The 18,228-nt window shown below is 32.5% G+C and overlaps 2 protein-coding genes across 2 annotated transcripts; both read right to left on the minus strand.

Annotated features, from left to right (window-relative positions):
- Window positions 1-8,512: 8,512 nt before the first annotated feature.
- LOC110997475 lies at window positions 8,513-9,939 on the minus strand. The gene is made up of 3 exons (XM_022265644.2): window positions 9,668-9,939; window positions 9,038-9,107; window positions 8,513-8,851 (listed from the first exon to the last, which is right to left on the minus strand). Exons 1-3 carry the CDS (start codon window positions 9,914-9,916, stop codon window positions 8,550-8,552), a joined length of 621 nt encoding a protein of 206 aa, XP_022121336.2. The 5' UTR covers window positions 9,917-9,939; the 3' UTR covers window positions 8,513-8,549.
- A 5,487-nt stretch (window positions 9,940-15,426) lies between these two features.
- On the minus strand, window positions 15,427-16,624 carry LOC123689304. The gene is made up of 2 exons (XM_045628747.1): window positions 16,525-16,624; window positions 15,427-16,293 (listed from the first exon to the last, which is right to left on the minus strand). Exons 1-2 carry the CDS (start codon window positions 16,603-16,605, stop codon window positions 15,490-15,492), a joined length of 885 nt encoding a protein of 294 aa, XP_045484703.1. The 5' UTR covers window positions 16,606-16,624; the 3' UTR covers window positions 15,427-15,489.
- Window positions 16,625-18,228: the final 1,604 nt, after the last annotated feature.

Below are 18,228 nucleotides of genomic sequence, written 5' to 3' on the forward strand. Positions count from 1 at the left end.
TTTTTTTTTATAGAACAGGGGGCAAACCTGCAGGAGGCTCATCTGATGTTAAGTGATATTGCCTCCCATGGAGACTCTCAATAACATAATTTATTAATAGTTTAGTGATAACAGATTTTAACTCTTACATAAAAAACAATAAATGTTGTCGAAAATTATACAACATTATACATATATGACGAGAGTGAAGGGAATTACGACTACAAGTGACGGAAAAAGAGGGTAAGACAAATAAACTGGGACGGGAAGGAGAACTATGCGGAGATACTATAAGAAGAAATAACGCGAAAGCTAAACTTGAATTTTGAGAAAAATACAACCTGCAGATAAATTATTGAAGATAATGACGCCAGCATTGCTGACGTCAAAAATTATGTTTAGCTGTTTAATTGTGACGAATCTACCTGGAATCAACTACAGAAACAAATGTCAAAGAATACTTTAATATTGATTCTTTTGAAGTCTCGAAGCTTTGAATTTATGGTAAACTACTTTTAATAATAATAATGACTTGGAATCGTTAATTCAAACATCTATCAACATTGACAAATCAAATAAACCACTGATTATAACAATGTTGAACTGCTTTGACTATGATTTTATTAAATTAGAATGACAATGACAACTGACACTTACGCCATTGATGCGAAATTAATAATTATGTCATAGACATTTATTCATTATTATTAATTAATTATTTTTAATTACAAATTACTGTTTCTATATATCAAATGATGAATAGAATTAAATACTGGCAAATCGCATAAACGACATAAAAACTGCTATAACCTTATTACATGTAAAAGACGGCAACGCACTTGCATGCCTTCTGGCAATGCTTCTTATTACATTAAAATTGACTTTGACGTTGTACATTTATGAGGTATTTGACATATTGTATAATATGACAATGGTAGCTGACACCAGCGTCATTTCTCCGACATATTATATAAATACATATGTTCCTTTAGTTCTGCATCACGTTCTCCACAAAAATAAAGCGAAGCGTGTCATCGTTAAAGTGACATAATGTTTATATATCCGTCTTTACGTCGTGTAATGGAGGAGATTGCCATACCACGCCTAAACAAACTGCGGTCCTTACCAGCTCAATAAACCGTGGAATGTTCCTGCACTTATGTCATTCACGTTTTTACAGCATATTTCCTCATGAAATGCCTTTTTATTAATGTAGTACATTGTAAGTATGCTCTTTTGTTAAATTAAGTATGTAATTTGGAGATATTTAGGTTTTAGGAGTTATTTTTAGACAGCTATAAAAGAATTTACCAATTTTTTATATAATAGCCAAAGAGCATACGGCACGCCAATAAAGGGATGTCATCGCAGCCCATGGACGCCATTGTGGTTGCTTTGCTATCCTTTGAGGAAGGAGTACACTTTGAATAGTTGGAGATAGTATCTCTCAGGAAAGACCCCCGCCGGAAGTCGATTCAACAGTTCGCTAATTCGAAAAATAAAGTGCTTTGTAACGGAAACAGATTGTGGAAGTGTTCCAGCCATCAGGGTAATGAAAAACCTAATGCCAATACTAGATTATTATACATTCGTTACTAAGTTAACATTTAATAATAATAATTTTGAAAATTGTAAGTTTAACATTCGATTATGCAATATTTCATATTATGTCTAGACGATTGGTGAAATCAAACTATTTCAAAATAGACTCAGATCCACTGGCACAAGAATCAAATTTGCGTGATTCAACATTATCTATAGTAAGCCTCTTTAGGAACTGCATCTAACGGATCAGTGTGTAAATTTACTTAGGCTACCCCCACCTTGAATAAAGATCTCAGCGACCACAAAGTGGCATTTTGTGTACTATGTCCGGAATCGAATTGTTTAAACAGTCTCAGTACACAATCGTTTGATAGAGCTATTGAGTATACCATATATACATTGCGGATAAATTATAAAGAGATTTAAATTGAAACGTAGACGTTTCGCTAAATAAAAATGTTTCCTACTTAAATCATGATATTATTACTCGTTTTTATTTTGAACAACTCAAGTATAATCGTCGACGACCAATCCCTCTCCGAGCGGCTTGATGCTTTGGCGTTGTGTAGAGATGTAGGGTCACTCTGCATTTTCTCCCGCATTTACCATGGAGAGTGTTCAGAAGAGTTGTTCGGATTTTGCAGCTGAGTTTCATCATCGGACGTCGAGGCAGAATACGAAATTCCACCCGTATCACATCGAGGTCCACCGTTCCACAACTAAGCATCAGCCCACTGAAGTATTCCCGAAACAATTCGACTTAGGGTCTTTCAAGAACAGAGCGTACCAGTACCAGTACCAAAAAAAGAATAATGTTTTGCAATGCTTATAAAATCATTATTTATTCAGCTTAGTTTTAAACCCACATTTGTATAAACAAATATCCAAAAAACATCTGTCTTATCCTTTCGGCGGTGAAGCCGGGTTAAGCATCGAATCTGTTAGGCAAACGTCTGGCATGTCGCGCAGAATTAGGCGGATTTGCCTAATGCGATGCCACAAGACGCAGTCGCGAGTTTTAAAATAAATTGCCGTAAAATAAAGTACAAGCTCTGAGCGATGCACTTCGTAAGATGCATTGCGCGCCATTTAAAATTGAATTTTATAGCGCAACTATGACGGCTTCCTGAATTGTTTACATCACGGCTTACACACTCAGGCGATTATTTTTAGATGACGTAGCATCGGAGGTATTATTAAACCTAAACAGGTATTGTGCATTTTATATAAAGTGAAGAGATTTAGATTTAGAGATTAGTTTATGCTTAAATTTTAAATAATTAAAGTTGCTATTATGATTACGCAGTCTATACTCATCTAGCAAATTCAGTAAATAATATCTTGAGAAACCACTACTTAGAAAATTATTACTATTATTAATACTAATGATAAAATTAATTCTAAAACACCGTTAATTTTTCAAGTTCACCGTTAATTCAAAAATATTATATAAAACTAGCTGCCCCCGCGACCGTCGTTTCTCCTTAATTTGATTTTACCTATCTTTTCAGAGCATACCAACATGGATCGTTTTGCTATGCTACTCCAGAGACTGTTCCGTTTTGCCAGAATGAATACTTCCTAGGTTGTTCTGTGATTTTTTTCTCTAGATAAACCTCAGAGGTCAAGTCATAATTAACAAATAAAAAGTAGGAGAAGATCGTATGCTGTATAAAGAAAGAAAAAAAAAGTTGTTGAACTGGACACCCCTTACCGCTTAAACGTTCAAAATATAGATAGTAGCCTATTCTATATATAAAAATTTTATAAGAATCAATCGTGCAATTTCGGAGGAGTATGGGAACTTACATTGTGACACGACAATCTTATATATATAGAAATATCTATCTTATTTTTAATCCAGTACGAATGACAAACAGGTGCTTAACGTTCAAAATTTGAATTATAAAATACCTAAGGACATCGAGGCTTTTCTGAAGTCATGTCCCGTAACCCGAGCACTGTCTTGGAAATAAGGAATCGTGTCTATACATCGACCCTTGTTAGGCTTGACATCAACCCTCCTCACTTCCAGATGGTATGATCTCACAAACGGGTGAAAGAGACCCAATGCAAATAAAATTTACCAATGCCCCTGTGACTCTTTTGACGGTCAGCTTATTCAGGTACGTACTAGGATTATGGCGTATCAACTCGTTCGATACCCTTTTAGTGTTGTTCTAGTGCTGTTATGTTAACCATGAGTATGTACATTATTTTTATTGTTTTTTGTATAATATTTGATGTTTAATATTATACGGTTCCGATATTTGTAAATATGTGAGGAACACGTATACTAACAATACAATAATAGATCTGTATAGTAGTTTTATTCTAGGAGTACGTTGTCTTCTCATGTAATTATTTAACAATACAAATATTGTAAATTCTATTTTAGAGTAAGTGTGGAGTTTCCTGCCCATTCTTTCACACGAGACTACCAACTAAAATCATCTTTATATTTTATTTAACGTTTAAAAGTGCCATTCTAGGTGGTCTAACTGGAATAAATGATTTGAATTTTATGTAGGTAGTAACAACTGCTAAGTAGATAGCCATGTACATAAAATGTCTATTAAATCTATTTAGAGTTTGGACGATTATGTTATGAACTAACAGATTTTTATACGTTTCGTTACGAATTATATCTAATTATTTAGTATTCATACATTAATTTCGAATGATTAAAATAAGTATTCTTATATATCAAATGTCAATAATTATTAATAATAAGGACGTTAGGATCGATTTACACAAGTACATACAAATAGAAAAACAAAAAATGTTTCAAAATGTTGAATAGTATTCTGTTAATGGTAATAAATTCTTCATCTATATAATACATGAAGTATCTAGATATAATTGGCCGCTTGGTTAGGATTACGTGAATATAATTCTTCTAATTGTTTCATTAGAATCAGTAGTTAATTCCAATAGCATTTAATAACCATGATAGAAATAAAGCATCTTCTTGACCTTCCGGTCAGCAATCTTGGTCAGCGAGGGGCTGCTATGTCATGTTGACAGATTTCTTTTTGTTAGACTATTATTAATCATATGATATTATAATTTTATTATATATATGTAATTGTATTGATTGGTATTTGCATTTTTTCGCTTTATATATGTTATTCAGTATGTCTTACCTTTCAACCTATAAACAAATGGAACGAAAACTTACATAAGTTATCCAAATAATGTTTTAAATTTACATGTACTGAGTTATACGTACATACTCCGTAACTCATACAATACGAAACTATTTGAACCGAAGATAAAAGGATCTTTTACTATTGTTATATTTCTTTATCCTTATTTCATTTATTATCACTATATTGGTATAACAGACAATGTTAACTTAGACTTAGAGGTCAAAAAACAAATTTAATGATCAATGTTGTTGGCAAAATCAAGATATCCATTGAGTATCCATTGAACATTTAACTATGTTTTTTATATGAAAAATCAAGGGTGTAGAAGGGACGAGTAGAAATGACAATAAATCTTCGCCGTTCTTTTCAATCCCCAAAGTTTTTTGTTTTACAAAATGTTTGTAAGGGGCTACAACCATTACACCATATTCCACATGACATCTTTAAGTAACTATAAATAAAAAAAAATATTGAAAGATTTGTTCTCCATCATTGCAATTGCAATTACATTAATTAGTTTTGTTTATTTAATTAATGATCTCATTGGAGCGTTTGAAAGACATTATCCACAAACAGTCCATTGTCATGTTGTTGTCTTGAAATGTTTCATTTGATTTTAATAGTTGACACCCTTGAGCTAATATTAACCTCTAATTAATTAGCTAGATCGTAATTCTTTCCATTCACTCCAAATACCACTTTATGCCCGGCTGTATATTACGCGGGGCCGCGACTTTATCTGAGTTTCCGCCTGAGCTGCGTTCACTTGCGATAGAATGAAAATAGCACAATAAAACAGAGTTCAACTATATCGGGTGGAGAGGCCGAGAGCCTCTTATCGGAAAACTGTTACTGTGATACATTGCCCGCCTCTATTTACTTACCTCGCTTTCGGCCATCGCACCTGATATTGCACTTATAATTTAAACAACGGTTTTCCTGCTCTATAAAACACCAATTTATTCTGCAATATTGATTGAAAAATACATCTTTGTACATCAAAATCTCATAATTGGCTCATTAAGGCTGCAAAGCTTACAAGAAATATTGAAATACCCATTCCATAAAAACACAAAAAATTTCGTAACTCTGTCATACAAAAGTGTTATATTTTATTATTTAACAAAATATTTTCATGTTATTTAATGTGTCCAGTACAAAAATAACAGTAAAGCCTTTATACATACTAAATATTGATATACACTTAATAGAAATATGTAAGTCAAAACCGTTTGCGAGATCGTTTAGAACAACATACCGGTTATATTGACGAAAATCAAATGTCCCGGCTGAATTCTAATGCTTAAAGGGCTTTATTTCTCGTTACAAAAATGTATTTTATTTATATGAGAAACTTAAAATGTATATACGAGCGAGATACACGTCGACATTAGCCGTCCCAATTTTAGTCTACTATTTTCACACTAACATGCATCTTTAATGCCTTTTTGAATTTGTTAAACACACCAATATTGCGAATTTTAGATGGTAATTGATGAAATAATTGCGCACCCTCATAACTTATTTGAAGTTATTTAGAGAAGTTATACTACAAATTATTTGAAGAACATTTGACTTCTTCACATAATTTGTACGCGACTTCGGCAATATAAGCAAACTCGCTCGACGAGTATTGCATGTAGATGTGTATTTGATTTTTTTTTAATGATAAGCTATTATTACGTTAATACTAAAATATATACCGATTGTATTAGGTACTTAATAACATAGTCATCAGTTATTACGACTATCGGTTTTTACGACCAAATATAGTTATAACAGATTTCCCTTGTTCCTTTTTCCTTTTAGCCCAGTCCATTCAGTTTCCAGTTTAAGACCATCTGTCATCTGTGTAACGGGTCCCGTGGCTTGCCCATCTCCATTTAAGTTGTAAGGCATGTTGCTCAGCATTAGTTATTTTGGTTTCTCTGCGAAAGCATTCACTTTTCCGTTTGTCGCGTAATTTAGTTCTGAAAATACTTCTTTCTATCGCACGCTTAAAATTAAATAATAATAAAATATACACGCATTAATCAATAAACATTATCTCACATATAGCAGAAAAATCGGTAGTCTGTAAAGTCAGTTTACTGACTATAGCTGAGCGTGACAACGTCATAAGAAGATACTGGTTGCATTTTTCAAAAGAAAATTTCAGTTTCAATTTTTAAGATTTTTTCTATCAGAGCGAGGTAACGCCGCCTGCGTCATGTTTTTTCGTGCGTGCAGCCCGTTCCATCGAACTATAAGACGTTGTCACAGTATATGTTTAACCATTATGAATAAAAAAGTTTCTGTTAATGGTATATTTACTTTATTTATACAGTACATGATGTAGATATCGATAGCCTCTTGGTAAGAATTACGTCAATATTATTCTCCTAATTGTTTCATTAGACTCAGTGGTGAATTCCAATAGCACTTAATAACCATGATATTAGAAATTATACATCCTCTTCAACTTCTTGACCTACCTGGTCAGCAATCTTGGTCAGCGAGATGCTGCTACGTCATGTTGATAGATTTATTTTTGTAAGACTATTAGTACAAAAGATATTATAATTGGATTATATATAAATGTTGTTGTATTGATTGGTATTTGCATTATTTCGCTGGATATATACCCCTTGTTATTCAGTATGGATTAATAATCATTTAATAGTTTACAGACGTAGTTATCTAAATAATGTAGAAACTTCTCATTTTAATACTTACGTTTGAAAAATAGTTAAATAATAATCCCGAGATAAGCTGTGCATTAACCAAATGCACAGCTAATCTCTTATAGCTAGTTATACTATCCAAGATATTACAGCTGTATTGAGAGTTATCTATGAAATTATCTGTCGTTAATAGTATATATATCCAAAAATGATTAGTTAACTCGTTTAAAAGAGTTAGATTTAAAGAGTTACTGATAATATAGATGTTTCCCGTTGTATAGTCCAGAGGAATATTTGTACCTATATCATAAGGTACAATCAAATTAAATTATTGCCTACTCAGGCGGTATCCCTTCCGTAATTGATTGAGTGAATGTAATGCTCGCTTAAGCGAAAATACCTACATAATTAGACTTGCAACAAATTTGTCGGTAGGTTTACCAAATTTAAAATTGTTAATTAGACCAAAATGTCGTGTACATAGTACAAGTGATGTGAGAATGCAATGTTAACACAAGTCAGATATGTAGAAATATAACCGCTACAATATTTGTGGATTAGTAAAAATCTGAGTACATTGTTGTGTAAAGGTCTTAGTTGAAATTCCTCGTAGCTTTTGTTATGCGGTGCAATAAAATATTTCATTACAGCGCGAAATATCCCACCGAGCGTGCTTTATTTAGTTTGCCTGATGTTTCTGAATTCTTATGCAAGTTGAACGTTTGTAATGTTTTGATTTTATGACATTTTTGTGTATTTTTTATACTTAATTACACAGGAAACAATCGATTGTCTAATAGCAATACGGATTATGTCACGTGAGTGGGATTTGCCGAAACGTGCCGTTGAGTAGTGACAATCAAACAAATGAATTTGTCGTTCAACATATCGTTTTGTTTTTCGTTTAACATACTCGCTTCGTTAGCGTTAAAAAGATATCGCTAATTAATCGTTACATCCCTGGCAATAGCATTAAAATGGCAATAACAGATATTTTTATATATGGAATCTTAAAGATAACGTAAAAATCTACTAGATTGATGTATGAAATTTGAAATGTTTTTTTTTGCTTAATAAAAATCCGATCAAAGAGTCATTGCACGATAGTGGTATTTTTTTTAGGTTTTACCATACAAAAGGGAGGTTGTTTTGTGGCCTGACAATAAAAAAATATTATTCACAATAATTTATTTACATACAGAGATATGACTTAGTTTTGTCCGAAGATGGCGACGAGTTCGCTCAGAAGCATCTGGAGATCAATACCATTTTTAGAGAGCTCATCTGCTTCGGCCTTGAAGGTCTCGTTTTCCCAGAGAGCATCCCATATTTTCTTCCATTCGTCGCTCTGGAGGCTGTCCATGGCCCTCTTGAATTCTTCGTCGTTTTCCATCTTCTCATCATAAAGTGCATCCAACTTCTCTTTGGGTAAAATGGCGATGGTGTCTTTGATGTAAGCGCTCATGTCTCTACCGCTTAGCTCGTGGCGCTTTTGGCCAGCGCTGAGCTGATCTGTGAGAGATTAGTATTCAAATCTTAATAATTATTAATCATTATAATTTCTTAAAATATATACATTAAATTAACTTTCTTTTTAACGAGTAAATAATGAAAGTTGAAGTGGATTATGTATAATGTATAATGAAACATTGAAAGTTTTAAAAGTTCAATATAGAAATATTATAAACATTTACTTACCAATGAAGCTATCCAACAAGTCAATGTAGTAAGTGATGTCAATGTCGTGGCCCTCCAGAAATTCAATAACCTAGAAATAAAATAAAGCTATGCTTCACATTTCATACTCTGCCATAAATATAAGAAAACGTCGATTATGATATTTCAAATCTAAATTAACTAAACAATTACTGTAGCAATTCAAAGATTTTAAATGTAAAACAGTTATAAAAGCCTAAAGTCAAGTACTTGGTAAAATAAAATAAATGGATTACTTGCTTGCGTTATAATATAACGAGTAAATTTCAACATGATGTTCTATATAAATTTTCGTCATAAAATGAATTCAAAGTGTAAAAAATTGGCTATGTTTGGATTTTTTTCTATCGATTTAAGTTATTTAAATCGTGTATGAATCTTTAAAAATGGATACATAAACTACTCAGCTCCACCATATATTTGTTCCATCCGCCCTTCTTTAAGAAACGATGATAAAAAATGGAATGAAACAATTTTTTTTTTTTGAGTTTGGCGACCGGATAGGTCCTTAAGTTTCCTTCGATCTGTATAATACAAGTTGTGATAATGAAAGAGATACTCGTATGAATGGAGAAGGTGACATTTCCAACAAATTTCAATTAAAATACTCACTGCTTTGAACTCTGGAAGCTCTTCCATCTCGTGGACGAGCCCGTCGAAGTCTTTTCCGGCCATATAATCGATACTCGCTGTGAATTCCTCAAACTCCACGTAGTGTTCAGTTAAATGTTCTACCTCATGGCCAGCTTCATCATTGATAAGACTCATAAAATCTGAGAAGTGCTCATGGAAAGGCTTCCTCATCTGAGGTGCTGCCCATCCGAGGCACACAAGGCTCAAGAGAACTAGGGCTGCCTTCATGTTGAAAACTGAGTACAGAATCAAATTTTCTGCAACATTTATAGGTAAAAATGAGATAATGCTATCACGTGAATTTGAAGTGGAAACTGCAAATCTTTGGATAACATAAAAAACTCTTGTAGATTACATGCAAATAAAAGTTAAGGTAACACGTTTTGATTGCTTTGATAAAATAATTACACTATACTAACGAAAAAGTTATACTTTTAATGATATAACAATAAGTGTAAATACAAATGGGGCATGGTTCAGAGTGCTGCGACCAATTCGCTAACAAATTTTTAAGACAACCATTGCTTCGGCTAAAGCTGGTTTATAAACTGAGGCTTATCAACTATTACAATACTATAGTTATGGTATTGTTGAAGTGTTTTTGTTCTATAATAACTATCCACTATGGAATTTTTGCGTGGGACGAAAGAGAAAATTCCATCATAAAATCTTTAAAAATGTAAAAGCTGGTAGCAACGTGCATGGGATTCCAATAACCTAATCTTATACTATCTCGATAATACCTGTCAATCAGATATTATTCATACATACAAGTCGTGCAGCTTATCTACTATACATGAGCAAACACACGTAAAAATATCAAAGAGATTTTATGACGATAATTCATCGCTAAGTAAGGTAGCTTCTTATCATTATATATAAAAAATGCCACTGGCGTCTGTACGTAATGCATTTTCAATAAAATACCTTATTATTATTTTCATTGAAATAACCAAATTCTTATACCTAAAACCTAATCTAGATAATGTAATAAAAATAATGATAATTAACCTACTCAAGCTCTTCCGACATAGGCCTACTCCAGATATTTTTACTGCAGTCTGATTGGGCTGTTCTCCATAGTGGGCCTGATACGTGTTTAACTTCGTCTTCCCATCGGATCAAGGCATTTCTCGGTTCTTTTGGCCTTGTCTTTGGATCCCATTCTATAATATCTTTAGTCCTGTAATATCTGCGAATGAATTACGGATGCCAAAAATGGTCTATAGCAAAAAAATATATACAAATTATGAAAATATAGAATATAGTGTGATACATATATGATAAAATAGCAATGGGCAGGCCATAAGAAATAATACAGGTGAATATTAATTCAAGATAAGATTCAATAAAATAATCTCTCACTATACTTCTGTATGGAAAAGAATTCATTGCTTTTATTATAATGATATCATACACCGCTCCCGTCGTCGGCGTAAATTTGTATGAAAATAAAGTTTTAACTTCCTGATCGGTTTGGAAATATATAAAAATTCATTGTTAATGCGTTTATAATGCATTTCATCATTGTTTGCCTTTTGACAAAAAGTTTTTATCTATATGTGCAATAAGACTACTTACCATTGCAATGGTGTTTAATTACGAGAATACGATTTTAATTACCTCATTGCATAAAGCAATATTTATTATATTATATAATTGTATTTTCGTGTATAGAATGTAGGGTGTGCACCCATTTTACCAGCTCTGTGGCTACGACGAACTCAGTGAGCGCCGAGAATTTGCGCTTACCACGTCTGTTAAAGTTGTTACTTGGAATGGAAAACAATGCCACAACGCCTCGGTGCCTAGGCCTCCAGGTTGGTTACGTTGCCTATATTTACGTGTCAACTGTAAAATAGCAACTACTCCAGAATGTGTGTCTAAGTTGTACTATTTGTGACAATAAAATAATTAATAAAATTTCTGTATTACTATCATCAACGATGTACGCATAGACATACGTACGTAAGTGGTAGGATGACACGCGCCTAGTAATCTATATATTTAAAATAGTCACGGTTAATTAACTTAAAGCTAAAATTATATGCTACTACAGTGAAGCTATAGAGGTCTCTGAATTTATTTATTACAAGTACACTTTCTAAATCTTTCGTCTCATAAATAAGTATAGATATACATAATCCGAAGTTCTCACTTATGATATCCATATATATGGTATCGCTTACTAAAGATATAAGGTGTCGGCGTCATGGCAACAGTAAATTTGTTCATACAATGGCAATAACGTCGGAACTACTTAGGAACAGCAATCCCTTTTGTTCCACGTGTCTCGGCCATGAATAGGGTCTGACAGGTGGACTGGACCGTATCAATAACAGTAAGATAAAACCTTTCCGTCATCGGCTTATCAGGTGTGATGAAAAATTATTTTCATACACACTTGAAAAGGGAATTAGGTTTTTCAAGTATCAGGACAAACAAAATTTTAAATAAATTTGGTTTTTTACGATTTCTGTATCAAAAAACCACTTATTCATGTAACGTTAAAAAATGTGTAAGACTGTTAAGTCAATTATTGTTTAAGCCTCTATTTTAATATAGAGAATTTTGCTCCATCATACAGAGTCTAAACTAAGGTCGTAAGTTGAAATCATATTTTTGTATGCGCACATTGCACTCCTAACATGAATTAATCGTGAGGAAACTATTTTAAAAAACCAAAAATGTGCCTCAGTCACCTATCCATATGATCAGCCTACGTCTAGAGGCCAAGACAAAGAGTAGTAGTGCATTTTTTAAATATATGTTTTGTATGTATGTATGTATTTTTTAAATTACAGTTGTGTCAACTTCAGCAATAGTACACTATGTAGACTTTAGACTAAAAAGCGCAAATATCGAAAGGCAAAGAAAAGAAACTCTTATGCAAAGTTTTAAGCTTTAAGCTTAAGCGTCGCCGACAGACGCCTCTTCTTATTATAGCTTTTATACAATATATAAACATGTCTTAAACACGTTGTTGCCTACATAACAAGTATGTTATGAAGGTAACAACATAGTAATGATAGTGGTTTATAAACTTAACTGCCTTTAACTTCCACTAATACTCGTATAATTAATATTAATTTGCTAGCGTTAATAATCAATAACATAGATTGCTCATTGGTGTATGTTTAGGATAATCTAATTATCAGGTTACTGCATAATTAATTATTATTTTCATCGGCCTTTTGTGTGACATCGTCGATTTTTAAACTTCCATACGATATTTATTTTAACCTCACGAGAGAGAGAATAGCAAAATTATTCAACTTAATAGTGGTAAATGGAACGAATAGAAGAGAAGAACAGAAGAAGAGAATGTCTTTCCCTAAATGGAGTCTTTAAGTAGTATCATTGAAAACTGTATGAGACAATTATCATCGCGCACGTTATACAAAAATCAATAAATGCCTTTCGAACTTATGACTTCGGAGCTAAAATTGCAAAATTAACCACTCAGCTAACACTACTTTATTACATATAAAAGAAAAGAAATATCGTATTTTCTCCAAATATATTTTCTTACTCAAATGAAGTTTCCAATTACCAATCAATACGTTATCCTAGATATACCTGAAATTGACAGTTTATTAACCCTTTACCTTTATCGTGATTAATAATGTCTTGACTAAAGTAACACAAACATAGATAAATTATTCAATCGCCAGACTCTTAAATAATCAGCATATGTTGTCGAAGTAGATAATCCTCTTTGTGATTTTTGAAATCTAAGAGCATGTGCATTAATATTGACATAAACATGGTATTAACCTTGTTTTCTAAAAGAAAGAAGACGTACGAAAACACCATCCCACTCCCTTTCAACTGTAAGTCACCTATGTGCATTTTAGTTCTGTTTAATTAAAACATTTATGAATAAAAAAACCCTATTATTCTATTATCTCGTCTCTCAAGTCAGTTGCGAGTTGAATCAAAGTACTCAAAATTGCTCATAAAAATACATCAGACGTATATTAATTCCAACTAAATGTTTTACAACAAAAAATTACATCTTGTGTCAACTGCTCCAATATATTACTAATACCCATAAGCATAGGTTTAAAGAAAATCGCTTAAAGTACTGATTTAGTTGCATTATAAATAAGGCAGTGTCAAACTCGAGGGGGTCGTTTATACCCTCATAAAATAAGTAAACGAGCACGATCATCCGCATCTACATAATTAAATAGGATTTCGCGCGCAGAAGGAAACTTAGCGAAGTCTTCAACAAAACTCCAGAAGAAATAAAATATGCACATCCCGAGATTTTGAGCGACGCTTTTCGATGCCATAAAACTTGGGAAACTGTTCAAAAACTGAAAATATTTTCAACCCGAAATTAATGTAGTCACAGATTAGTCGAATCGACGATGTGTTAGCATGCTTATAAATAATTAGTTTTCATCTTGTCACAGAGGTTAAATTTACCTTAATCTACTGCCTACTTAATATTTCTACTACTACGGTATGGTTCGAAGCCATCTTGCGAAGAGTCTCTTGGCGGGAACTTGAATCTAATGTTTTGTGTAGATTATATAATCTATAGTAACTAATAAATAATCTGAAATTGTTTTTAAAACCTTTTCAAAAAGCGAAATATTCGTTTTGCTTATAGAAGCTTATCTTAATATATATATTTCTTGTGTGCGTGTGTATGTGACTGAACTCCTCCTAAACGACTGGACCGATTTAGACGAAATTTTTTGTGTGTGTTCAAGGGGATCTGGGAATGGTTTAGATTCACAATTTTGTCCGCTGGACAATGTTTTTTTAATTAATTTTCAATTTATTAGTTGTTGTTGATTTTGGAATGTTTTACATTGGATCCGACAGACGGCGCTACCATCGCAGTGTCAAATTTTAAATAATATTCGAATTTTAGTCTGTCCCGACAGTTAGCGCTGCGATCAAATTAAAAAAAAGTTTTGTTATCATTGTGTTATTGTAGACCATGGGCTGGATCGTTAGATATTGTCATAACATTTGAATTATAATTTTCATCAAAATGGTCCAGAATGTTTTAGCTTATTTAAAAAAGTTTGAAATTTTCAAATTAAAGACGTGTAGACAGGACAACGTCTGTCAGGTCCGCTAGTAGACTATAAATCTGAATGAAAATATACGTAAAAATTGAATCGAATATTACTATAAATGTTATATTGCATATTCCATATTTATACAATTATAAATTTATGTTTAAAATTGTTAGTTCCGAAACAAAAGCTATACAGATTCAAATCGACAAGAATCAGGATACACATACATATTTAATATGCTTTCAAAAATCGAACGGCAACGGAAATGCAAATAACCTATTTTATATAACGAAATAGTCTCTGGACAATCTATTTCTTTGGAGAGTTGACTATCTGGACATGTGTTGGCATTCTTCAGTGTTTGCATTTCATTTCTTCCGGCGACAAACGTAGACTGGGCTGCGCGCGCAGAGATCGCACTTGTGATAACTTTGTGCTCTCGTATCGCGATCATGCTAAAAAACCTTGCTGCGTAGCAAAACGTAAGTGTGCCAGGTTAAATAAGGGTGACACGAGATTGCTTATTTCTCAGAATTTTTACTTTGAATGCTCTGGTGAAGCAAGATGTTGCGACAATGTCACCAGTTTCTGTGTTTTGTCTTCAGGGACTAGAGTCGGTTGGAAAGGAAAAAAACTAAGAAAATAATAGGTAGACAATAGACATATTATGATTTATAAATATATATAAATTTCGGGAACTAGTATAATACTACGGTAACAATTTTAATCGAATGAAACATTTTGCATTTTAATTACATCTTAAATAATATCATCGTTACTATAAAACGTATTTTCAGTATCAAATGATCCCATTTTACATTTACACATATTTCTGTGTGTTTCTTGTATATTACAATCAGGTTTTCCTTTATTAGCAGTTTTCGGTTTTTGATTAGTAGATTCGAAGGACTCATTTACAAATTGGTCTAAAATCTTTTCTACTTCACCTGAGGCACTAAGTCTACTTTCATCGTTCACTTTATTTTGTAGGTCAAATGGTAGACCTTTGTGGGTTTTTGTATCTTTATCCTTTATTTTAGTGTTTAATTTGTGACTTTTCCTTTGTTCTTCAGTGTTCTTTGAGACTAGTCTTAATAGCGGCATTTTCAAGAGTTCCAAGAAATCTCTTTTATTGAGATCACTTTTTAAACTGGCTTTTGTTCCCATCCTGTGGGGTTCACAGTCAAACCCAATCAGAGAATTTGTATCGTCTTCATCTTTAAGCTGAGCACATTCTTTTTTCCTTTGACCTGCTACTAATTTGTCCTGTATATCTCCAGACAACTTATCTTCGTGAATGTTATGACGGCCATCTTTAGGATCATTGCGAATTTGAGACAAATATAGTTTATTATGAATAGGCTTGATACTTTTCATATAAATGAATGCTCTTTCATGTATTTCACTAGATTTTGGCTGGGATGAAGCATATAAATCTCTTTCGAATGCATTTTGAAGAAAACTCGAAGATGAATTGATTTTTTGGAAGACTTTTGGGTTCGTAATGTTTAGAATATTTGGCCGAGTAGAATTATACGTTGTCTGCGGCTTAGAATTATCATTCTGAAAATATGATATATGTCAATTATATGTTCACTATAAAACATTTTAAAATCTTCTCGCATTTTACTGCACTCGAAATTTTGTCATCTCAAGAAAATGAAAGTCATAATTTACATGGCAATTCAGTTTAATTTATCACCTATAAAGCGACTATAACTTTTCTAGTATTTGCAGAATATTGCATACTATAACCCAATTTATGTAACACTTTATATTATTCAAACTACTCACCTTTGTAAGACCCTGGGGTGCGATATATTCGTAAGTGAGTCCGATATAACAAGAAACTATGAATAGTACTGTGTATTTCATCTTATAACGTGATGCTGCATCAAAGTGAGAACTCAGAATGCTCTAAAACAATCAAAACGCCGAAGTATTTGTCTTGTATAAATCAAAGAAATGTTTTACTATGATATCATCTAAACAACAATTGTTGTGTTGTTTATAAATATTAACCATACTTTTTTAACAATGATTAGATATATATATTTTATTTTTATAATATAGTGAATGTGCCCGAAATTACGTCTGTATTTTTATTTTGTGTTGGCCTAGAAGGTTCAGCGTGCGATCCCCGGTGTACCAATTGACTTTCTGTCTATATACGCATTTAAAATTCGCACGAACGTGCAAAATGAAACGAACGAAAATGTCAAGCAAAGGAGGCTGATCACATACTGCCCATGGACACTTTCCAGAAGGGTCGCAAGTGCGTTGCCGGCCTTTCCAGAATTGGTACGCTCTTTTCTTTAAAGACCCTATGTCGGAAAACTTGAATACTACCTTCTTCTATCATCTTCTAATCTGTATAAAGCTCAACTAACCAATGCATTCCCGGGCGTATTAGACAGACTTTCTAGCATTTGAATAAAATTCCTTTCAACACTAACTCTAAAGTATTTCTTCTTTTAGATAATGCTTACACTTCTCAGTTCTCAAACCATCGACTTTTCTAAACTTGTCCAATTAATTTAATTTTTATTCCAATTATTAGTCTGAACTTGTTTAATACTACAACTATATATATATATATATTTAAAATACGCGTCACATTGTTTGTCCTCTATCAACTCCTAAACCACTAAACCGATTTCAATCAAATTTACACACCGTGTGCAGTTTGATCTAACAAAGCATAGGATAGCTTATACATACATCTTATAATTAAGTCGGCTTAAAAATAATAACAATATTGCTAAAATTTTAGATAGTACTTTAACAGTTGAGATTACTACTTAATGAGTATTTTTATAGTATTCAGATCTAAGATTCAATGATTCTATAAACTTTAATTATTCAAAGATTTGATGGAGATAAAAGGAAGAAATTCGCCAGTGGTGCATCGAGTTTCCTTTAAGAAATTCAACCTAGATTGTTCGTTGATTTTACACTCGAGAACTAAGTGTAGGAAGGAAGTCCTCTTCTCTCTCACATCATGTAAAATCGTTTCTTTTTTCCCCATAAATTATAATTAATATAATAACTCTACATTTATTATTTTATTACAAGAATAAGTTTATGTTTCATCTAAAATAAATTTATTTATGTTTCTTCGCATATCAATCCAGGTTTAAATTGGAGGTCCTACAGAAGTTTACCGTATGAAATGATTGAAAAGGCTTTATTATAATACCCAAGACAAACATAGATTTATCAATTCAACAATCTATGAGATTCGGAATTTATACATGAATTGTCTAAGTAATGAACAGCTTACAATAAAGAAGGCTTTCACTAACACCCGTAAGCAGATTCGATGGGTTTCAGTTAAATAAATTGGTTTTTACAAAACATAAACAGCTTCTTTCTTTTCATTTTCTTTCTACTACTATTAAAATTATGTTTAAATTGGTAATTTTTTTAGTGAAGTATTTGAGGAACTTTGGCAAGAATATTGGCTATTTACACTTATATGGAAGGCAATATTGGCTA

This window comes from Pieris rapae, chromosome 1 (assembly GCF_905147795.1).
Source record: "Pieris rapae chromosome 1, ilPieRapa1.1, whole genome shotgun sequence".
NCBI lineage: Eukaryota > Metazoa > Arthropoda > Insecta > Lepidoptera > Pieridae > Pieris > Pieris rapae.

What these genes read in the sequence shown, in the direction of transcription:
- LOC123689304 (XM_045628747.1), bottom strand. Translation starts at nt 16,605, where the DNA reads ATGAAATACACAGTACTATTCATAGTTTCTTGTTATATCGGACTCACT. An exon ending in CACCCCAGGGTCTTACAAAG is followed by an intron (nt 16,294 to 16,524) that starts GTGAGTAGTTTG and finishes TCATATTTTCAG; the next exon opens with AATGATAATTCTAAGCCGCA.
- LOC110997475 (XM_022265644.2), bottom strand. Translation starts at nt 9,916, where the DNA reads ATGAAGGCAGCCCTAGTTCTCTTGAGCCTTGTGTGCCTCGGATGGGCA. An exon ending in AGCTTCCAGAGTTCAAAGCA is followed by an intron (nt 9,108 to 9,667) that starts GTGAGTATTTTA and finishes TTTTATTTCTAG; the next exon opens with GTTATTGAATTTCTGGAGGG. An exon ending in CTTGTTGGATAGCTTCATTG is followed by an intron (nt 8,852 to 9,037) that starts GTAAGTAAATGT and finishes AATCTCTCACAG; the next exon opens with ATCAGCTCAGCGCTGGCCAA.